Source organism: Limulus polyphemus, unplaced genomic scaffold (genome assembly GCF_000517525.1).
Source record: "Limulus polyphemus unplaced genomic scaffold, Limulus_polyphemus-2.1.2 Scaffold1, whole genome shotgun sequence".
Lineage (NCBI taxonomy): Eukaryota > Metazoa > Arthropoda > Merostomata > Xiphosura > Limulidae > Limulus > Limulus polyphemus.
In genome coordinates, this window is record NW_013665611.1 from 529602 (window position 1) to 555042 (window position 25441).

Sequence of the window (25441 nt, forward strand, 5' to 3'; positions counted from 1 at the left end):
ATTATTATTTTGTTTACCATAATGAAAATTTTTTATTGTTATGTTTGGGTTCTATAACGATCGATAAGACTCTCACGTCGCGATTGGTCTAGAGAAATCTATAGCCAGCGGTTGTCAAAATTTTAAGCATAACAAAATGTGACCCGATTTCAATCCCCCCAGTGGCACAGCGGTATGTCTGCGGACTTACAACGCTAGAAACCGGGTTTCGATACCCGTGGTGGGCAGAGCACAGATAGCCCATTGTGTAGCTTTGTGCTTAACTACAAACAAACAATTTTTTTGTTATTATCGTGTCTTATTTTTTCGACTGTTTTTCATTGGCTCATATTTTTAGTGAATTTTAACGCTGTACATAAGGAGGTAATTTTACTGAAGGTTTAAAACCTATAGTGTAATTGAATGTAAAAACAAATTCTCAAGCTTCTCATTAGAACACTCAATGTGGCCCAATACTTTAATAACTCACAAAATTAATGTAAATGTCAAGTGCGACAACTCCACAGCTGAGGATCATAAATCCTGATAAAAACCGTTATGGTGACGAATACAGTCTCCCTACAAAATAATGTGGTGATGAAAACAATCTCCCTACAAAATAATGTGATGACGAAAACAATCTCCCTACAAAATAATGGGGTGACGAAAACAATCTCCCTACAAAATAGTGTGGTGACGAAAACAATCTCCCTACAAAATAATGTGGTGACGAAAACAATCTCCCTACAAAATAGTGTGGTGACGAAAACAATCTCCCTACAAAATAATGTGGTGACGAAAACAATCCTTCTAAAAGTCACTGTGTTGGAAAAATATTCTCTTCTCAGACGATGATAAAGACACTTTTCTCAAAAGATAGTGTGATACGTTTGTTTTGTTTTGAATTTCGCGCAAAGCTACACGAGGGCTATCTGCGCTAGCCCTCTCTAATTTAGCAGTGTAAGACTAGAGGGAAGGCAGCTAGTCATCACCACCCACCGCCAACTCTTGGGCTACTCTTTTACCAACGAATAGTGGGATTGACCGTCACATTATAACGCCCCCACGGCTGAAAGGGCGAGCATGTTTGGTGCGACGGGGATTCGAACCCGCGACCCTCAGATTGCGAGTCGAGCACCCTAACCACCTGGCCATGCCGGGCCAGTGTGATATGAATATAGTCTCTTAATTAGACATTGTAGTTTCAAAAACAATCTTCAGAAGACAATCTGGTGACAAATACATTCTTCTCGAAAAACTATAGTAACAACTATGTTCTCCACAGAAGATATCGTTGTGAAAGAAAGTCTTTCCAGTAGACACTTTAATGACAACTACGAACTCTCATAAAGAAAATGTGGTGAGAAAAAAATACGATTTCTAGATATGGCTCTCTCAGAAAACACTGGTGTGAAAAATACGGTCTTCCAGAAGACACTTTAATGACAAGGCATATTGGTGACAAATATGCTTTCCCTGCAACTACAACCTCAGTTTTCCTTTGTGGTGTATAATGCCTAAAGTGACAAAACATGGTTCTGTTAATCACGTCATTCTTAGCTCGTTCAACACAATTTATGCCGTTGTCGACAATGCTTTTAATACAGAGTCAGAGTCCATAAGGATGGCTTGTTTACAGCACATAAGATCTTAGTTCAAACGCTGTTTGTATCAGTCGTTTATCATACATAAGTTTAACGTGTATAACGCCTGAGGTGGAAAATTGTGACATATTTTACGGTAATCTTATTATAATGGAACTTGCGATGTATACGTCCAAACCTCGAATCTCAAAAACTACCGCACCGATCATCACCAATCATAACTGGGGAATATTTTTATATCTAGGCAATAAAAATTACAAACAAAAAGGAGTAAGTTTCAAATAGGAAACAATGAAAAAAAACTTAATTTTTGTTTCTTTAATGAAATCTCAAGGCAATTTCATTGATAACTGAGTCTACAAAGAAATACTTCAACAAAATCTACTCTGTGATGTAATGCTGTGATGATAGCTCATTTTTAAACTAAAATTTCAATAAAATCCCTTTTTCTCATGGATGGTGAACATTACTGAATGTCAGGTATGAGTACATTGTTGTAGAACTAACTGTCAGACAATTCCAGAATAGGCCGCAGGCCCAATGGCCTTCCGCAGGAACTAGCAGTTATTTCTGCTAGTAAGTTAAATAATACACCATGCACATTAGAAGTGATAATTTCTTAACCACTTGCAGGATAGCTATTGTATAAACTCTTCCTACTAAAAACACATCTTGGCCTTTTTCAGACTGACGTGATTTAAAATGTTATCATTATTTTGGTGATGTTTTATCAAAATCCATTTTCATTTAGCCACCTCTGAATTGGACAACTTTGAAGAGCTTCTAACGTTAAAACATTGGCCAGAAGTGGAGCTAAACGGCACATAACTAGTGATAACATCTTGGTTTGGAATCTTATAAGAAATTGATTTATGGACTTTCTTGTTTGAGCGTAGCCTAGTTGTTAGCATGCCCGTACTGTGAATGTAAACGGTCGGGTCCAGTTTCCATAAAAATGAGTCATGCACTGTGGAACAGTGGGTGCGTAATAAGAGTAACGATCAAATCCCACTATTCGATCAGATATGAGTAAGCCAATAGGTGGCGGTAAGTTATTTTGACTACCTACTTTCCATCTAGTCTATCAGCTCAAAATTAGGGAAGACTTTGTGTAGTTTTGCGCACAAATGATAAAAGAAGTAAAAGGAGCAAACTTTCTAAATAATACATTATAAGTTTCAAGTATTCTTTACCGCTAGATACCATACTTAATTCGAAAACCAGCTTTTAATTTGAGTTTTCTGTTTTTACATTTTCTCTGAAATGTGGGTGTGAACTATTAGTTCAAGAAATCAGTTTAATGTGGTAAATTAAAACGAATAGCAAGTGCAACTTGAAAGAAAAGAAAAAGTGTTTGAGATGAAAATATCAACATCATTGCATCCAAGAATATCATTAAATAGTATGAAAAATATTCGTAGGATTAGTTCGAAGCTGTACACACAAATACTTTTATACTCAGTAAGCATGAATGTTTTACAGATCAATACGTATTCCCTTTGTAACATGAAAAGAAACAGCTTGCTTTCAGTTCGTGCATCCGTAAAGCTATTTTTGGTTACATTTCACGTCTTTCGAATACACTCCTTGTACACCATTAGCTCTCTTTGAAGAGAATAAATTGATCTTGTGTCTAGATTGAATTAGATTCACTCGTGTGTTACACGGAAAACTAAAACACACAAATACATAGAGTGAAAGAATCTCTGTTATAGATCTCATTTCACACAACTGAGTACTTTTAGAGTAATTGAGCGTTCCTTGGGGAACAGAGACAGTTTCTAACTTCTTACCTCCTTACAGTGAACGTCATTTCTTTTATTTTTTTCAAGGATTTGTCGTTAAAACGCAACATTCTTTTTAAACCAAGTCATTGAACATCCTAAGGTGTTTAGTGAAACGATATTTTTGCAAGAATCTCTAAATTTTTATAGATATTCCAATAATTAAATCAATTACTTTTTCTCCTATTCTTTGCAATGTGGTTTGTACCTTCTTCTTTTTATTCACGAATATGCTTTGTTTGTACTTCGAAAGCCGCTTCCCGTGGTGGGGTGGGGGTGGGGTGGGGGGAGTTATCTATAAGTACGTCTGCTGATCACCGATTTAGAAGCTTGACACGAAACTTATCGCCTAAGTTATCTTCGTATTCTCCAAGATGTCTGACACAGACTAATTTTGTCTTCTAATCTGAACCTGTGCATGATGAAAGCAACATATCCTTGAAACACTGAGATTTGTCTTACCCTAAGTGGAGAGGTCGGTTGTGCATTTACTTGAATGCATGCTGTTATTCCTATTAAGAACACACTTCGAAAACGTTTTCTAATATAAACTTTATTCTTTGTCTCAAGCTTAAACCAATAATATCATTGCTAGATGATTTGAGTACCAAATTTCGTCTTACCGGAACAACTTTTCAGATGAAAATTGAAATGTTAAAGACTAAATGTCAGCTCATCGTTACCAGGGACTAAATTTTTTAACCATATTCCTGTCTTTCAGGTATGTGATACTTTGCTGTCTCATCATTTCATTGACCTAAGAATCTTCTTCACTTCTTTGTCGTTTCATGTTTGCTTTAAATGACCCAATTACCATTCCAATTAGGTGTTACTTGTCCTGTTTTCGTAGATGAAGGCGCTTTTCAACTTTCTTATGTAGGTTCAGCTTGGTAATAAAAACATAGCTAACTGAACAACTGGTGTCGTGTCATTTAAACCTTTAGGTCGTTTCATTTTCAGTCAATTGACCGTATAAGTCATATCCTATACATTTTTTGTGTTCTTGTACATATAGTAAACGTTTTTCAAATCTAAAGATAGAAGATTCTTTGTGTGCTATGACGGGACACACAAAATTATTAAACTCTTACGTACGTGGACATGCAGAGCTTCACCACGTCGTTACAGTCCATGTCACCACGTCCAGTCATACTCTATCTAATATTCATACATCTTGACAATATCCTTCATCATAGTTTTCATTGAAAAAAGCCTTGTCGTTAGCTGTCATGTCAAAAGCACCTCTGTTCCTTGTGCACTTTCCATAATCCAGCTAGTGCGCGATGACGATAGTTTCCCAGTACCCGTTTCAACTATCCGATATCCATAAGCGAGGTGACTGGTACGTCTTTTTGTGGAATAGCATGAATACCAGTGTCGTTCTCCAGCTGCATGATGTATACGATGGTTGAACATATATTTTGTAGAGCAGCTTTTATATATATGAGTTGTGTCGCTTTTCCAGACCGAAATCCTTTTTGATTATATTTGTAAATATTGCGTGAAGCACGTGGACAACTATTGCTAATGGCCTTTGTGTTTGTAGATTCTCACCTGTTACAAAACTCCGCAATTTGCTCACAAGATGAGGTATGACTTGCTGCATGTCTCTTTCTGTGGGGTCCTGGTGTCCCAAATTGATCCATATTCATTTGGTCTCCAATAAAATTAAATATAAGAGATATTCCCATCTTACCATACTAAATCCCTGCTTTGAAACATCTTTATGATCTGAGTGTATAAATATTTTGCTTCACAAAGCCTTTTACTTATTCTTTCCAAAAGCGATCAATTTTCGGTGGCACAATACTACTTACGAAACGTAAATGCCAAACAATATCAAAAATTAGTTCTGATATAGTACGCCACACCGCGGCTTTAGCCCGGCTTTGCTTGTTGCTTGACTTGCTCTTTTACGTATTCAAAATCTTTTTAATGTAAAGTATTCAATCCTCAGTAATAACTATTTGACCCTATGCGGGAGAAGATACATTCAGGTGAACACGGCTCACTTTTGAGCTCTTAGAGAGGAGATATTATGCGTGACAAGAAAAACATAAAATATATTTTCTTATGATTGAGATTTTTGGCAATAATCAAAATCATCAAGAAGTTTTTGACCTATTGCGATGGTTTAACTTAACTATATTAAAGTTATGACATGATACAAGGTGGATCTTTTATTGTAGTTTTACTTTAACATGATAATATATTTATATTATCGAGGCAGATTAGAATATTTAAACATTAAACCATATATAATATACCTGTTTGTGTGTGTGTGTGCATTTTACTTAGATAATTGTAAAATGAAAGATGTACAGACTGTACATGATCTCGCCTCGCTGTTACAGTAACCTAAAGCTGAACCGATTAGGCTAAAGTAACTCTGTGCCTAAGGGTATTTAATGTGAACCATACTAGCGAGCGGGGCTTTTCCTTCTGTAGGCCTATTTTATAAATTATAATTTTTCAACAACTCTATATAAACATCATTTCAATAAACTAGCTAAAAAAAAAATATCGTCGCGCACTGAAGATAGATGAATAATGTACACATTATAGAGTGAGAATGATAGACAGTAAGAGAAGTACGCCCCCCCCCCCACCATGGCAATGGAAATATGTTGTCTCTCTTACTTACAAATTTTGCAAGAGGAGTGAAATGAGAAGTTCATTCACTCTTTATACTCAGAGAAGTAAGAGCATTTTTACAGGACTTAATAGCATCAACGAATGACGTTTTGATGTTCGCAAAATTTCCACCATTCAAAGAAAACGAAACGGTAGATTGAAAAAGTTAATAAGAAGTACACGTTAATGTTAATTCTATTTGCAACAGGATTCATTACAGCACTTTAATCACAGGAGGAGAAAACGTTCAGTTCTTTAAAAGATAAAAAAGGTACTAACGACACCTTTAATTTGTTTCTCTATTCGGAAGTAAGCTACCTAAAGTTTATGGCCAACATTAATGGGTAGTCGTTATCGTAAAGGCCATTATAACTCAAACGAGACATTACCACACACAGTCTTTTCCTCGGAATAACTTTAAACATAAATTTTAGCTTAAATTAATGGTTAATTTTGCCCGTAAATTTGTCCGCCGTCCGTTTTGCGAGTCTTTACAGTACTTCCGCGTTGAACTTATCAAATCAAACGATCTCTAAGTTTCCACGACACTTTTGATTGTCAAGCAATTTACACCTAGTAGTAATATTATCACTTTTAGTTCTAATTCCCTGGAAACAGAAAAAAGATGTTGCTAGATCTCCAACAACATAAAATATGATTTTCACTACAAATGTATTATTTATAGAAGTTTATATTGTTACATTTCCATAATGTGTTGAAAACTTTATCTTTAGGTCTCTGTCTGACTACATTAAAGAAGCCGCATTCTTCAATATTATCATTTCAAAAATAAACAGAGAAAAACCCGAATATTTATGTGTTGAATATTTGCGCAAATCACCTTACAATCGGGCCCTGGCATGGCCAGGTGGTTAAGGCACTCGACTCGCAATCTGAGGGTCGCGGGTTCGAATCCCTGTCACACCAAACATGCTCGCCCTTTCAGCCGTGGGGGCGTTATAATGTGACGGTCAATCCCACTATTCGTTGGTAAAAGAGTAGCCCAAGAGCTGGCGGTGGGTGGTGATGACAGCTGCCTTCTCTCTAGTCTTACACTGTTAAATTAGGGACGGCTAGCGCAGATAGCCCTCGTGTAGCTTTGCGCGAAATTCAAAAACAAACAAACAAACCTTACAATCGCTACTTGCCTTTTACTATTCGCCTGAGCTCTAGCGGGAAGGTTATACAGTTACCTCTTCTCCACATAAATTTCAAATGTAAACAATTTCGTTTCGACATTCAAATATTTTCACTTGTGGTGCCTTAGATTATTATAGCAGTAAAAGAGAATGCAAGCCATAATAACGGAAACCACAAGATATCAGGAGGAGATATCGTAAAAGTTCTAAGTCTGATTCGATAAACAGGCAAAAAAATTCATATCAATATGTAGACTGCCATATTCAATTAACTTCTTGAAATACTTTTAACATCAGAATATGTTTTGAAATATAACGTATTTATTTCACGTGTATGAAATCCCGTGTGAAAAACTACATTCTGAAACACACACCTCTTACTTATCGTATGATTATTTGCTCATGAAGCGTGTTCATGATCTCAGGGTGTCTCTCTAGTTTTTATTATGTTATAAGCGTGTCCACGATCTCAAGGTACACCGAGAACAAATCCCAAAACAATTAATACAGAAAAGTGTCAACAGTGCTACGTCGCTTGTTTTAAGTTAAGTGAAAATGGAAGTGGATATATTTTATCCCATTAGACTGAAAATAAAGAAGAAAATATAAATGAAACATTAATATGTAAAAAAACTCCAACATCATTTAAAAATTAATTGGAGGAGGGGTGGCTCTTGAGTTTTTCTAAAGTGACCTAGGTTCTACTATACGTTTACAGCACTCACTGCAAAAGCTTAAAACTGGTACTATCAGATCCTTATAACTTCCCATCCTGCCCTTACAATTGGCATCCATTTCAGAAAATACATACAAGTATACTTCTACAGAGTAAATTGCTAAGACTGTGCGAGCTTTTACTATAGCGAAGCTTTTGAGATAATGGAATTTTATGTTTTTTGTTACGAAATGTATTTGTTTACAGGGAACCAATTGTCTCGTTTTACTCTAGAAGCCGAGTTCTCAAAGCAGAATTTGGACAATGTTTTTTTTTTCTTTTCTCATTTTTTGATTTAAAGAATGTTCCATAAGCTGTATTACAGAGCCTAAGACTTGCTACACAGTTTGATAATTGAAAGATTTTCTTCGGCGTTACGTGGGGAAAATGTCTACAGAGAGGTTGTTAAGTGGGTTTAGTTTATTTTCCAATGAGCATTTCAGACCGAACCTTGGGTCTAAAACTTCTGGCGGTCTCTTACTTGCTGCAATCTAATGTGTGTGTGTGTGTGTGTGTTTTTCTAAAGCAAAGCCATATTGGGCTATCTGCTGTGTCAACCAATGGGAATCGAACCCCTGATTTTAGCGCTGTGAATCCGAAGACTGCACCGGGGGACTGCAACCTAATATTGAAGACTCAATGCACGAGCAATTATATTTTTTGACGTTGTTGTCATTTTAGACATATTTAAAATATATGATAAAACTAGTCAATAAAAATTTTATATTCGACATGTAAGGCCTAAAGCTCTTTTTCAGCACCTTACAATCTCTATTCGTCTTTTACTATTCGCCTAAGTTATAGCTATAAAGTTATAAAATTACATCTTCGCCACATAAATAGATACAATTTCGTTTCGACATCCAACTATTTTTACCCATAATGTTTTAGTTTATTATAGTCGTAAAAGAGAATGCACAGCATAATAAAGGAAACCATAAGATTTCAGTGTAGATGTACTGAATGCGAAAGTCGTAAAAATTCTAAACCTGTTTCGACGAACAAGCAAAAATTAATATTAATATTTAAATTGTCATATTTAATTAAATTCTTAAAATACTTGTAACACACAGTATTTATAAATAAGCAGAAATGTCAAGAATAAAACAGTTTTAAAAACTTAAATATATGATAAAAAACCCTAATCAACAAAGTTATTGCGTTAAAAAAATGAGTTAAAGTATATTGGTAAATGTTAATAAGATATAAAATATCAGTTGTGCCAATGCATATCACTGAAATTCACAATGAAATTTTAAAACCTAAACAACTTATATATATATTCACCGATTTTACAGGCACTACCAATCCAAGTTTACTCTGAGTTAATAAAGCTTTCTTTTTTAAAGATTTGGAACATCCTATGCGTTTTCACTTCAACATGACGCCAAATGTACCCGAAAAAGAACGGATACTGGAAGCTGAATTGCACTTGTATAAAATAAAACCGAAGCCTAGAATGGAAAATCGACATTCAGATTCACGATCTCACTTGCTTGAGGTAGGGCATTTGATTATAACTTAACCAGTAATAAAATTTAATACTTGTAGATTAAACTAAAGCTTAGATATGCAATAATTGATTTCATTTTGTTGTATGTACTTTCTGAGTCCAGTGTAACTCACTATATACTATTTGACACCTAAAACTAAAGTAACTTATGATATATTTTCTAATACCTAAAACTAAGGTAATTCACGATACACTTTCTGGCATCTAAAACTAAGATAACTCATGCTTGCTTTTAGTAGTATCACGAGTTAAATTTTCAGAACTCTGTTTTTGTATGTTTACAGAATTTTATAATTTACTTACTTGCATTTAATATTCTATTGAACATCTATACTTATGATTTTAGCCCCAACTTCTTTTCTTGTATTTGTGTACTTTGAAACTCCACTCGTATAATATTTTCCTGCTCCTATCTACTGTTTCTACGTTTAGCGTACATTTGTTTCACTCACTTGTCCTTTGTGTACCTAATCTTAACTAGGCTCTTTGTGTTTAACGTACATTTGTTTCACTTACTTGTACAACGTGTTCCTAATCCTACCTAAGTGTTTTGTGTTTGACGTACTTTCGATTTTATTTGCTCTTACTTTGTGTTTTTAATCCTAATTAGTTTCTACATGTTTGATGTGGTTTGACTCCGCTCTCTTTTACTTTGTGTTGCTAGTTTTAAAAAGTGATATATCTGTATATACTCAAAAGTTACTGTTATATGCTTGTTTTAATCGTCATTTATTGTTGTTGGTAACTTTGGCTTCTAACTACAAATTATATTATCTAATTAATTTATATTCATTTGTCTTTAACTACATATTTCAGAACTATGTTTTGAGAATGCAAAAAGTTTTACGCATTGAGAAGTTTTTGTATTTAGTTAGAGCTTAATATTTTTATTTTAACGTCCAAATAGTTAAAGTTTTTAGTTTTGTTATTTCTCAAATTTCCCCGAAGTGTGACTCTTGGGACACAAAACCAGTTCATATGCAAGGTTAATTAAAAATTATAGTTTAAGAATATGTGCGAGAAAAACAACTTATAGAATACCTATCTATCTAGTGTATCAACGACTGCTTACAAAGTGTCGTAGTTATTGTCTGTCTCAAACCAAGGAAAGTAACAATAACTAGAGAAAAATTGTACTTGCACCGTTGTAATCAAATGGCTTATTATTGTGTTGCTATGTGGTAATCGCTCTCGTCACTCAAGATCACGAATAATATTATTGTGTTGCTATGTGGTAATCGCTCTTGTCATACAAGATCACGAATAATATTATTGTGTTGCTATGTGGTAATCGCTCTCGTCACTCAAGATCACGAATACTACTCTGAACATATTTACAAATATAATACAGACATTTTCTTATTATGGAATAACTTCTGATAGTGATGGTTACTGTCACAGTGCAGCGACAAGCAATATTCACAGACGTTTTCTACACACTTCTGTCATAACTGTGCTGATGTTTCCTGCTATATCACCTCGCGTTAACTCAGCTAGATCGACGATAGAGGAAGTTTGTTTGTTTGTAATTAAGCACAAAGCTACACAATGGGCTATATGTGCTCTGCCCACCACGGGTATCGAAACCCGGATTCTAGCGTTGTAAGTCCGCAGACATACCGCTGTGTCACTGGGGGGGGGGGCGATAGGGAAAGAGTAGGAAGATGTGTTTATAAGTACAACTCACAATAAGTTGTCTCCTCTATACCTAAAGACATATAAAGATAATTGGGATAAAATGCCCTGTCAGTGATCTAGCTAAGCTGATAAAAACTGAAATAACTGGAGGCCACAGTATTCAGCTGATCATGTTATGGTATTTGTTCTACAATATGAGTAAATAAGTTTCCTTTTTTTTCTAATTTGTTGTTTTTCTGTTTTGATGAACAGCTTATGCACAATATATTTTACTAGTGAAAGTATCGCTACATTTTGGGGTTTTATTTTTTGACACACAACTCTCTTTGTTCTTCTCTTGATAAAATGTTGCTAACCCATTGCCTCAACTTTTCGTCGACAAACTTATTAAAAAACTTGGGTATATATGAACTTTCATTTAAGCTTACTGTCTTATAATCATACATAAAATATTTTTCATTATGTATTATGAATTGTTCATTATTTGCAAAATATAGGATAAATGGGTCAAAATTTTAAAGAACAAATAGTAAGACAATTGGTTAAAGGGCAGTTGTTCTGCTACTTCCCTTTTCAAACATATGAAACTTATTTAAATATAGACACATAATACTAGAATAAATTTACGCTGGTAAAGGCTTTCATAAAACTTATAGTTATGTGCATTAACTTAGTAACACTTTAAGCATATGTTAAGAAGGCCATATATATAAAGAAGACCAAAAAACGTAAAGTGTATAAAGAAGACCAAAAAACGTAAAGTGTATAAAGAAGACCAAAAAATGTGAAGTGTATAAAGAAGACCAAAAAATGTGAAGTGTATAAAGAAGACCAAAAAACGTAAAGTGTTTAAAGATGACCAAAAAACGTAAAGTGTTTAAAGAAGACCAAAAAACGTAAAGTGTTTAAAGATGACCAAAAAACGTAAAGTGTATAAAGAAGACCAAAAAATGTGAAGTGTATAAAGAAGACCAAGAAAAACGTAAAGTGTATAAAGAAAATGAAAAAACATAAAGTGTATAAAGAAAACCAAAAAAAACGTAAAGTGTATAAAGAAGACCAAAAAATGTGAAGTGTATAAAGAAAACCAAAAAAACGTAAAGTGTATAAAGATGACCAAAAAATGTAAAGTGTATAAAGATGACCAAAAAACGTAAAGTGTTTAAAGATGACCAAAAAACGTAAAGTGTTTAAAGAAGACCAAAAAACGAAGAGTATAAAGACCTCAGCAGCACTTAATGAGATTGTTTTCAATATATTAATTATATTTGTGTTTACTTTTTATTCGGTTTGTGTACTATTAGGGACTCTATAACCAACAAAGTTATAGATCCACAAACAATTTGGCGCACATATAGTTGAAGAAACCGATGGAAATCTGAACCCCGTCGATATTTTAGGGTTAAGGAATTACCGAAAGTATCAACATGGGAGCGAATTAATAGGTTGCACAGAACAAAATATTTGGTTGACTTATATTAATACAGGATCTTTAATAACAACGTTAGAAATGGCGCCAGATAAATAAAAAAATAAAAACATAATAAAAATAATAAAAAAATATTAACAGTACTAAACAATCATGACTTTAATTCAGTGCCTTGTTTAAACTGATTTAAAACGTTTTTAAGTAGTGTTAGAAGTTCTGAGGATAATTCTGAAAATTATTGTTATAGTAACACCAGGTTATTTGCTATCCCTTGCATTTAAAGTTGTTACGGTCATCAGTAGAACGTAAAGTTCAAAGAGAGGACCGTGGGTAGAGCAAGTGTTCTACTACGCTTAGAAACAACACTGTCAATATCTGAACACCTCTCGATCAGTCACTGATTGGCTGCTGTTCTAGATATTTTATTGTGATACGCCACAGCAACGTTATCATCCTTATCATCTGCCAGTATGCATATCATCTGATATGAACTCTACCACATTTTGTCATATAGCTACACGACGAACGTGTTAATAGCTATGTTTTGCTCTCTGTTATTTTCTCGTTCCAGTGGTAAGCCTGGAGATTTATAACGCTAAAAACCAAATTTCTATACAACATTGTGTGTAGCTATGTGCTCAACAACAACAACAAACAAATAAATTGTAATTTTCTTCCCGTTTCTCGCTTCGCAGAGATGTGTGCAAACAACTTAACTGATAAATTATTTAACGTAAAAGAATCAAAAAGATTAATAATCCGGAGGAACCAAAATATTAAGTTATGATGAATAAGTCAAGCCCACAGAGGGACCAAAAAATTACCCACAGATCACTCAATAAAACCATTAAGCACATTTAACATGATTTTGATAGACAAGGTCACATGTGATCTGACACCTTCGATTTTTTGAAGTCATATAAGTAATATCACATGTCTTCTGAAGATTTCGTTGCGTCTTGATAACATTTTGTCTCTTTCACTCTCACTTTGTCAATAGTTTTATAACAAAAGCGTTGTAAAATAACTTTGGAACAAACAACGAGTTTTTGTTTTTGGCTTGATTTATTCGGAACCTTACACAAATAGTTCTCTACGTACTTAGATGTATCTCTTAAAGAAACAGTCATTAATCAAGAAGATGAAAGCGATGATAAAAACAAGCAACATTTTATTCCTGGACGTTTCGGATTATGTGCAATCCATCTTCACCGGTTTGCTGTTAAACCAAACAAGCATTACACTTTGAAAAAAAAAAACACGACAAGAAACAAAGCCAGTTAAACTGTAAGAACAACATCGATTTTTATAGATCAGTAGTTAATCGAATCAATAACCAGTATTCAGACCCTGGGAACGAACTCAACTCAAAAAATTGTGACCCGTCCTTGGCAGAAAGATGAAAAATCTTGATATAAATTAAGCTATACTGTAAATAAGTTGAACTGTCGAGTCTAAATATTCCAAATATTTCAACTACAGAAAAAGTTTAAATTACTAAATTATATGTAACGTGGAATACAAGGGCAATTACTTTTCAGCCCTATCAGCTCTTTAGCAGTAATTAGACGAATAACTTTACTCACATAGTAATAACGTTGTCATTAATCAGTCCTTGTTTTAAAATCTAACAGAAAAAAAAAACATCATTACCCTGCTATTTCGCAACTCTCTAATTTCTAAGAACAAAAAAAGACGAAGGGATCCTGAAAATAATTAGGCGAGTTAATGAAAATATTTCTCTTTTTCTTCTTTTGACTTTCATTTCGGCATAGAATTCCTGAGTAATGTTGCGCCACCTACAATTAAATTCATTTAATCGCCCAGGTCGTCTACCGATATGCGTCTTGGTAGGTTGACAAACTACAACATGAAATGGCACGTACGTACAGACAACTCTCTGGCGACGCTGTTCGAAAAGACAGGTCATAAAATAGATACACCTAAAGTAATAATTTCTCTGTGTCCTCATGCTTGTTGCTGTATATCGGCCTAAAGATCTTTTTCCGAAGACATGTGTCACATGACAGTTTTAAGACCGCCAGTGAGAGTTGGCGTTACTCGTGTGCTCCCACCTCCCCAACAACCAACCACACACACATAAAAAAATCTTAGGGCAGTTCTATCGCGGGATTCTTTTCACTTTGTTTTCTTGTTATAAAAATTATCTCAATGATTATCTTGGAAAGACCTGAGTTTATGTCAAAAATATTGTCTCAGATTTGTAAGATAGTGTTCTGATGTTTGTTGTGAGTCTCTTGACTACAAACGTCCTGAAGATTAGTATTTTTTTCTTTCATATACAGATATTACATTTGCAAAGCTGACAAAACATTTACAATCTGCATGACATTTTCAAACTTAGCAGTATCTACATTTAATGTTGAATGCTTTCAACTTGTTTATATATTTTTTTCGATCCTTAAACGAAAAGTAAGTAGGAATGAGAAATTACTTGGAGTAATACGAGTGAAAAGGATAAACCATTACTGTACGTTATTACACGATGTTGTTTTTATTTATTGTTTATTTTACTAACAACTTGAAAAACATTATATATTTCATTTACTTTAGTCTTTCGTATCTTAGGTGCGATTGTATCAAGTAATGCTTCCTGAAACAGCCAATAAGGAAGAAGGAAACAAACTACTGGCCACGCGTCGGATTAGTGTCCACTCTGTAGGCTGGGAAGTATTCTACGTGAAACCAACAGTTCTGGACTGGCTACGTGGAGGAAGTCAAAATCTGGGTAAGAAAACAGCTGTTTAAAAATGTTCATATCATATACACTTATACGAGTATTAACGAAGAGAGATGACACTCTCTATCACTTAAAAACATGAAATAAATTTATCCGATTTTAGCCAAGTAACAAGAGCTTTTTGAATAGTGTCTGAGGTCACTAACAATGATATAAAACATCTTATAGTTATTTATGTACACCATTTCCTATAAAGTTGTCGAATTTCCTTCAATCTCAACGTTTTATTTTAATGATAAAAAATTATTGATATTTCAATAGAGATTTTCCAAAAACATGTAAATGTAATGATAGAACTCACTGTATAATAATTCAAGTTGGTTAAGAGTATTTTTTATTAATATGATTATATATATATATACATAATCATTAAGTACAACTCCATACAAACATAATAAGCAACAATTATACTTTATGCATTATTCCTTGATTTTTTCAAACAAAAATTACGAAGATATATTAATTGAAATACCAATTCCCCATCTTTATCTTTTTTTCCTCAAATGTCTAAACTTCCTGAACTAGCTGTAGATAAGGTCAGTAACTGAAAAAGGAAAGAAAAAAAGTTGAGATATTTTACTTTACAGTCCCTAAGTCAATGCAAATAATAGAGCGGCTGCTGAATAGTTTCTAGAAACCGGGTTTCGATACCCGTGGTGGGCAGAGCACAGATAGCCCATTGTGTAGCTTTGTGCTTAATTTCAAACGAACAAACTGAATAGTTTATTTATGCTAGTCTACAGTTTTAATGCTTTGTTCCTTTTGGTTTTGCTATAATCAAAATATCTATTGATAATAATGTATCACTTCTTTACTGTTTTTAAAAATATTAACATTGAAACAAACATATTAGCCAATTCTGTAGAAAAACAGAAGCAAAATCTAAAAATATCTTGCGGATATGAAGACGTCGATTTTTCCTTAGTGGAGAAGTAGCAGTGTGTTTAAATTATAAACTGGAAGTCTAGTGCAATAGTCTGGATTAATATATATGAAAACAGTAAAGCTGTATTGACGAGAGAATAACGACAAAATTACAGGCAATATTCAAGACAGTGACAAATCGACACAAACAATTACCACATAGTCTTGTAGGAGAAGCAAAGTACATGAAACCAGAACATGTGGCTATGAACAAGACATGGAGCTATACTTACAAATAACAAAAACAACAAGGTTCGGCTGGTGACCTGCCGATAATTACTTCTTTTACTTTTGTTTTATCAAAACGCATTCGACAGCTATATTCTATCGCATTGCTCCTCATGAGGATAAGCTGAACAAATTGTGTGCTCATTCTTTTCAGTAGCCCAGAGTAAAAGTAAAAGAAACATCTGTGAGTTCTCTTATATATATATTTGGCGTCTAATATTAAATGTATTTGTTTCCCAAAATCTTAAATCAAATTATACCACCGATCATTAGTGAGCAAATAAATAAGAATTGAAAGAAGGACAGGTACTCAGCGAGACAGATCATAAACTAGATGCAAAAACGTTATTTTTTCTTATTTTTATTTCAACATCATATGGGCTTAGAAATAACTACTTTTTGTCTATAGATGACAGATATTAAATCTGTGGGAAAAAACATTTTCAATATGAAAAACACGCCAAGTTATAAAGAGCCAAGCCATATAAAGTGGAGATTTCAAATACCCAAGTAAAAAACAATTGAGGTAGCCTTGGCCCGCATATTTTTTATAGTTGTATCTACTTGCTTGGTGTGGGCTAAGGTTGTCTTAATTGTTTCTTCTAGTTGGCTTAAATGTTTGATATTTCCACTTCATATAGCTGGACTTTTATAACTTGACGTTTTTCACATTTACAATCAATGTTTCTGTTATATATTATTACTTTTTCTCACACACACAGTCCATATAGTGCTACCCGAACTGTGCATTATTATAACAGGTTTTGGCTGTTGTCTTTCAAACCCTAGATTAAACAATGATAGCATATATTTCGTGTGTAACTGCTACTGCTCACCTTTTTGAAAGAGGCCGATTTTCGGCTTTCTCTTAAAACAAAACTTCATCATGCAGCTGTTGAGAGTCATGTTTATAAACACGTGCTTATTATACAACCTAAGGTTTATCCTCTTGATTAAGGACACAGTGTAATATACAATGTTTTATGCCGTTGTTGTTTTTTGTGAGTGAATGCTCCTTTTTAAAACATGCCTAAACAGCTTAACATAGATTATATATGAACGTCAAAACAGACGCATTTCCTGCTTTATTTTGTTGTTGACAAACAAGTGAAACGTTTCAATAGACACTGCATGAATATTGGAAACGTGGCAGATAAAATAAAAGAAGTGTGTTTTTGCCTTACTTTGGCGATTTATTTCTCTTACTGTATGATAGATATTAAATCTTTCTTCACATTTGACTTAAGACTGTTTAAAACTGCATATCAAAAACTTCTATTACATTAAAAATGGTTTGGCGTTTTTCTTGTTTTCAACTCTCAAATAAGATAATAAATTTTCATACTATCCAGATAGTAACCATAACATGACCAGAAGAAGGTCATTCACGAGGTAGAAATTCCAATTACAAAGTCTTGTTCGTTGTATTTGTTTAAAATATCACCTCCACCCCCATCCCATCCCGAAAAAATTCGTGCAAAGTTACCCCAAATTTGGTGGAAGAGACCAATTTGTATTCGATACAAAAATAAAAAATGTCAACAAAAAGTATTTGACTTAATAAAAAAAATAGCAACACATAGAATATCGTATCTACCAGAAATTATATTAATTACATGACCTTCAAGGTTACGTAAGGCAGTGGCATGACATCAGTTGAAAATCCTAGCATCAGTGTTTGATAAGCAACTGAGCCACTAGATCAAACTTTGACTACATGTGCAAGTAATCCATTTCGTGGTACAAGCATCATCTACTTTTGTTACCATAGCAACAAAGATGGTTTGGAGAACATCGGTGGAGGAAAATATGTGGCGCTACTTTACTTCATTTGCAGGAAAGGGAAGGGGGGGGGGAGAGATTGCTTGATTGAATCTACGCACGTGTGCCTATAGGGTTTTAAGAAAAGCACCAACGTAAAATGAAGTTGAGACATGATGAGAAACGAAGATATATTTCTCGCTTTACCTTTTGCGAAATTATTCAAACAAGAAAAAAAATATTCAGTACTGATTATTAGAGAGCCCTCTTCTCCTAAAAAACAAATATCTGACTTTATTCAGCCTTATTTATTACTTTTATTTTATAAAGACCAAACAAAAGTGACTCATTATGTGTTATTTTCTAAGACTTTTTTTTTCATTTTTATTCTTTCTCCTATTGCTGCATTTGATGTTCATTATCTTAAGTTGCTTATGCATTTTACATCGTGTAACTTTTGTTGATCTAAGCCGAATTTTCTCTATGAATATTTGAGACTTTTGAGTTTTTATGACTTTTTTGCCGCGGAAGAAGAATGGAAGTCACGCGCTTTATACTGATTGATTTACAAAGACTAAATAAAGCAGTGTTAAAAGTACTTAAAGTAAAATAATACACATACATATTGCAATTAACCAGATTTTACCCATTAAGCTTTATATTGAACTTTGTTTTGTAAACATAAGTAAAGTAGTTTGTTAAACATCATATAATTAATTAAGGTCGTGCAGCAGTAAACAAACTATTATTACAAATACGCTGCAAAATATCGCTCTCCAAACCAAGTTCCCCAAACTTCGATTTTTTTTAAACAAGTGATTATTTATGCAGACTTTAGTAACAAATTTGTCCAACTGCTTCGAAAGCACAATTCTTACACATAGACAGAAAATATTCAATGTTCGTATAGATAATTACAGCCAAAATTATCATCTGTGCTAGGTCCTTTTGGTAGTTAATTTTGACTTTTCGAAGACACATGCTGCAGGCGACAAACTTATCTTAGGGTTTATCGAAGATATAAATATATATATATATCTTACAAGGAACATTTCGAAAGTTGATAAAGAAAAACTCAAAATCTCACCATAGCTATTACAAATCTTGGTTTTTAAAGCTCTATTCCAAAGACGGGTAATAACCGGATATTCTGTGACAAATTCGACATAAAGAATGTCATTTATTAGTAAGTTTCTTCAAAGAAGAAAACAATACCAAGGCCTCGATTCAACTGGCCAAATGAAGCCTCAACCACGATGTGCAACCAAAATCTCCCTGCATTTGACATAACAGTGTTATTTCTTTACAAAGTGAACCATTCCTAGTTACAAGCACCCTATAGTTTGGTGTTAGACTGTTCAATTATGGACATTATACTTTGTAATTGGTCAATGTTTCTTTACTACTATACTTGTTAGTCTGCTTGGAAGATTTTTTTTTTATGTTAGGAAAAGAGACTCTGGTACATGTAAGCAGAAAGTAATTCAAGACACCACTTATCGTTGGCTTTTTAATATCACTTTGATAAAATATATACATGATTAGTACGAGTTTTGTAACTGTACACTTGTGACGATAACTGGCTACGAAATATAAACCTTGATGACACTGAGTTAATAAACAAAATTTGATCATTCGTTCGCGACATCTTACCTATATCATCATTAATTAGAAATATCCTTCAAGTCGAAAACGGGGAACGATGAAAAAAATCTTTGATACATTGCAGTAACGCATTCTAATACTGAATTTGTTTTTCAAGTAATAAAAAGGTTTTTAATAACGAATGTTTAGGTTCTTTAGGTAAATATTAAAGTTTAGTTTTGCACGGAATATTTGAAGTAGCCGCGAAATAAAACATGCCGTATGTAGCGGTATGTTCAGGTATTACATGCTCCTAATATATTTTCATTATTCTGGTGTGCATTAATTGTTAAAACTACAAAAAAAGTTGAAATTGTCATGTCTAGTGTCGTTTTTTTCGTACTGAAAAAATGTTACCTGTATATTTCCTGCTGGGAAAACTGTGCTAGAAAATGCGCTTGACAGCGGGAATTTTTACTATCTAAAGTAAATAACAGATTTCTCCTGCAAACAGACTTAAATAGAGGTGTCTAGTATAATAGTGACAAATACAGGACCTTGTGGTCGCACTAACCTAGCGATTAACGAGCCATTCTACGGATCAGAGGGTCCAAGGCTCGAACCGCGATCCCTCTGAACATGCTTGGCATTTTCAGCTCTAGACGAGTTATAAAAATTAGTAAATCCTGCTAATTGGCTTAAAGGGCCAAAGAAACTCGTTGTGACGGCAGGTGCTTCCGACTGGCTACTCTCTTTCTGGCTAGTAATTCGAAATTATGGTTTGTTATGGATTTCGCGCAAACCTACACGAGGGCTATCTGCGCTAGCCGTCCCCAATTTAGCAGTGTAAGACTAGAGGGAAGGCAGCTAGTCATCACCACCCACCACCAACTCTTGGGCTACTCTTTTACCAACGAATAGTGGGATTGAGCGTCACATTTTAACGCCCCCACGGCTAAAAGGGCTAGCATGTTCGGTGGAACTGGGATTTGAACTCGCAACCCGCAGATTGCGAGTCGAGCGCCCTAACCATCTGGACATGCCGGGTCTTCGAAATTATGGAGAGCTATGTCTGAACCTTAAAGGGAACTCTGACCTGCGGTATAAGATAACATTCAGGTGGAAAATTCCAATTGTAATCCCGAGGCTTTATATTGTTAACCAGTAAATTCATTAAACGAATATAATTACTGCAATATGATCTACAAATGTATATATATATAATCTAGTGTCCTGCAGACTAAATTTATAGTAACGGCTATTATTCGGAAAACTATAAGTAATCAGTGATTTTGTTTCACATTGTTATATTTATATAGATTCGCTTAATCGTTTACATGTTAATGTCTAAAATAAGAGTATCACATTAAAAGAAATACATCAATTTCTTCTGTGTATTTGATGCAATTTCTCAGATAGCTTAACATAACTGGCCTCTTACCTCAGAGCTTAACATTACAGGTCAAACTGTTTAGACACACAGGTCTTATATGCATGACGAGAAGAACACGAGATATTTCATTTCTAGATAGTATAACTGAAACTAAATGTTCCCATATTGATTAGGTTAGAAAATAACTTGACGAATTACGTTTACAAAGATAAAAGTCATACATGTATGTCTATTATAAATATCTTTTGTGGTACTTTTATTGCTTACAGACGTATGGGAAAACAGAAATATAGACATAATCTATTCTGAGTTAAATAATTACTATATTTACAATTTCTTCATAAATTCGACACCAAAGAAACAAGTCATTTCCTGCATTAGTCTCGGAGTATAAACGCGTTCATTTATATGAATATATATATATATATATATCTTATACATTATATCTCAATAGCGACACGACACAAATTTTTCTTCTTATGCGAATTGGTAACTACCCCTTCCTCGTGCGACTTCGTCGATTGGATTTTCTCACATTGACAGCAATGTAATTACATATTATACAGTACATATCACGAATTGCTCGATGATTAAATGACTATATAAAAATAAAACTTTTAACATTACAAACTTTGGAGAATTTAACTCCCTTGCAGTTTGCTGATGTAAAAGTCGACTCTCTTTCCAACACGGTACAGAACCATGACATTTCTCGTATTCGGAAGGCGTGTCATATCTCACATTTGTGTTAAGTTAGTAGAAATATACAGATCCGAATCTCGTGGAAGAGTATTTGGGGTTACGGCCGAAAATATCGCTAATAGCTAGGGTAGGGCACACAAGTGATGAATCAATGTATAATAATCTTCATAAGTATGAGCTGTATATTAAATTACGTATATTTATTGCTGGGTTATTTCTTAATTCTGACTTGAATTATTAAATTAATAAATACTTCCTATTCATAAAGCAGCAAAAGACTCGAAAGTTTTCCATTAATTGGTAAAGACATATAGGTATTTCTTGAGCTAACTTTGTTTTTCCCATCTTGGTAAATGAATTTATCAAAAGTCGGTTTAGGCAGTTTTGCCTAAAAGCGCAAAAAAAATATTAGAAGTCTACACTTATTTTATAACACTATTCGTTTACAAATGTAAACGAATCTTTGTTTTCTTCATCGTTAGTTTATTGTCATTTTTTATATTAATTTCTGAATGTTTGGAACTGATATTTATGTGATTAATTTGTCTTTTGTTTAGAGAAAAACATTTTCTTTTTTTTCAATTTTCTTCGCGCATTGTCGATTTATTCTAAAAGAAACTTTGAGCATCCCCTTGCAGCATTCGCTAAAAATATTAACTGTTCATTCCGCTTTTTCCACACTATACTTTTCCTCTCTTTTTTCTAACCTACCAATGTTGCATTAGCATTTGACAAGCTTCTCGCTCGTCATTGAGAAAGTTACAGTAGAATTGTGCTTTTGTTGATAAAACAAAAAGTTTAGAACCCTTTAGTACTGTAAAATATTTTACAATATGCAATAATGCTTAATAATTAAACTCAACGTTGAGAAATAGCCTAAATATTTACCCCTGCTATGCTAATTTTCCCCGCTGCTATACGTTTTTCCATTTCGAACGCCTCCGGTGTCTCAGTTGTGAGATCAGGACTTATAACGCTAAGCAAATGATTTGATTCTATGCGTTGGGCGTACCATGGACAGCAGCACACTGTGGAGCTTAGTGCATAACAAACAACAAACAGACAAACCACTTCGAGCACTATCTATATATCGGCTGAAGATGAAACTGATGTATTTATACGCCAACTCCACTCGATATACAGCTCTTAATTTCACTTCACAGTGGTTTTTCGGAACTCATACCACAGTTTGTTGAACACAAGTTTACGTGGCAGTCATGCAGTCTACTAATTTTATTAGATTAGAAATATCTCCTGAATTAAATACTTTAACGACTATTGAAGCCACTTACGTACTTGCATAAAAGTAGTCAGAAAACAAATAGCCTCAAAGTGATCTGAAATGTGAAGCGTAAACATCAGAAGTGGACTATATTTATTAAGATTTTCTTAGGATTGTTTTGATCAATATTTTATTTTATTTACCATCATATTTTATTAAGAATTTATATATATGAACAAAGTTGCATTAAAACTATTTATAAAAGCGATTTATTAAGACTAGCGCTCAATTATCATACTTCCGCTTAAGGGTATAAAGTAGTCACGTGACCACAATAAATACTCTGACTTATCATCTTTGGACAAAACAAATCTCTGCACTTGTACGTTATATTATTAGCTGAATGATTAATATTGTTTCAATACTGCTAAATGGCAAACGTATCTAATATGCAAAAGTATTTGTGCTGCCTGTCTTCTTAGCTATCGAATATATAGATTATTATATCCGCTATAAGGGTTAATTAATTTAACAGACTGTATAGATTACTTGGAAAAAAAAATAATTTCAGGCTGTCATCAGTTAATAATGATAACACATACGAAACTAAACAACTCGGACTGATTTACAGAACTTAAAACAATATCTATATCAGAAGCATGAATTAGCATCTGAGACTGTTTCAGGTTTTCTGTTTCTAGGTCACAAGTTAATGCTGAGACCATCACGGGCATTAAACATTGTTTATTTGACGTTAGAAGCCTTTGTACATTAAACATTGTTATATCAGAAGCATGAATTAGCATCTGAGACTGTTTCAGATTTTCTGTTTCTAGGTCACAAGTTAATGCTGGGACCATCACGGGCATTAAACATTGTTTATTTGACGTTAGAAGCCTTTGTACATTAAACATTGTTATATCAGAAGCATGAATTAGCATCTGAGACTGTTTCAGGTTTTCTGTTTCTAGGTCACAAGTTAATGCTGAGACCATCACGGACATTAAACATTGTTTATTTGACGTTAGAAGCCTTTGTACATTAAACATTGTTTGTTCCTTTAATGTTACAAACCTTCGGACTTACCGCTGAACCATCAGGAGACATTGACCTATAAACTGTTCAATAAGAGCAATATCATAATAAATCGCCATTACTTCAGACTTTTCAAAACTTTCAAAAGCTCTATTCAGTCTTAAGTTAGTTTTCCTTTTTTTAGCAATTGCGCATTATTTTTACTTCCTGAACGCAAATCATATGTACTTGTGTATTTGTTATTTAAAATGAAATCCATGTATACGTTATATACATTGTAGTGTTATACATGTAATTAAGGACAAAGGAACAAGGATTAATAATTTTTAATACTGGAAGTATTTTCTTATTATAGTTCTTCTTCGTGTTCGTATTCATTATACCTTAAAGTATAGTTTAAATCGAGAAAAATAATTAATAATGTGCTATGTAAACATTAAACAGACGTGCATGAGATTGTTTAGTAGAGAAAAAAGTAAGATATAAACAAAATAAATTACTTTCTGTTCAACGCCATACTCAGCGTTTATGTTAGACAACGACGACATCGTGCATCAACAGCTTTCTATGTTAAGTTATTACAATGGTATCGTGGCGATATAAATATTGACCACAAGTTACTGAGTCGTGAAAATTTACATCATTAAATAACCCTATTCACCATCTTACGATTACTTAATATAGCAAAACAAAAAGCACATATTAGTAGATCACAGATTTTTGGTTAATAAGAAAAACAATATTATCGAATTTAAACTTAGCATTTTATAGCTTGTATACTTTCAGGTGAAAACAACCCAATAATTAAAACTTACTTTGAATAACAATTATAAGAAAATATTATAGTATTCAAATTGAAATTAACATATGTTTCAAAAACAATTTATAGAATACAAAATATAAGTTATATAAATGAATATTAATTTCTAATCCGAGCAGGTTATTACTTAAAGCGAAACTAAAAATCAACCTAGTAATAAGTGTAGCTAATTAAATATACTTTACTTACTTTTCTACTTTTAAAGACCATATTTTCGGCCGTAATCTCAATAAGATTTAACAAAGTTCGGACAGCTTGGGAGAATTAGGCTAGTCCTAAATACGTATGTTAAACTAGCATTGCAAAACAATCCCTATAATAATAGTATAATGATAAAAACTAAAATTAAAAGTAATAATATTCTATATATTAAACAGTATAAAAACAACTTACAGGAGGCTGGCCCAACCATATTACACACACAGTTAAAAAATAGCACTTTACAAAAACTACTTGGAAATGCTGAAGCAGTGGAGTTTCGCCACAGATCTGAGCTGTGGAGCCACGAGAGACAAGTTTAGTGTCCGTATGTTTATATATATATATATATATAAGTCTGTGTATGGCGTAGTTCCT

General features: G+C 33.6%; 1 protein-coding gene across 1 annotated transcript in view; it reads left to right on the top strand.

Annotated features, from left to right (window-relative positions):
- The window catches only part of LOC106459331 (bone morphogenetic protein 2-like), a 63139-nt gene that overhangs the window by 20158 nt on the left and 17540 nt on the right, over positions 1-25441 (top strand). Inside the window, exons 2-3 of the mRNA XM_022392907.1 lie at positions 9205-9356; positions 15025-15184. Of these exons, the coding sequence (XP_022248615.1) occupies positions 9205-9356; positions 15025-15184 (312 nt within the window). The remainder of the gene's footprint in view (positions 1-9204; positions 9357-15024; positions 15185-25441) is intronic.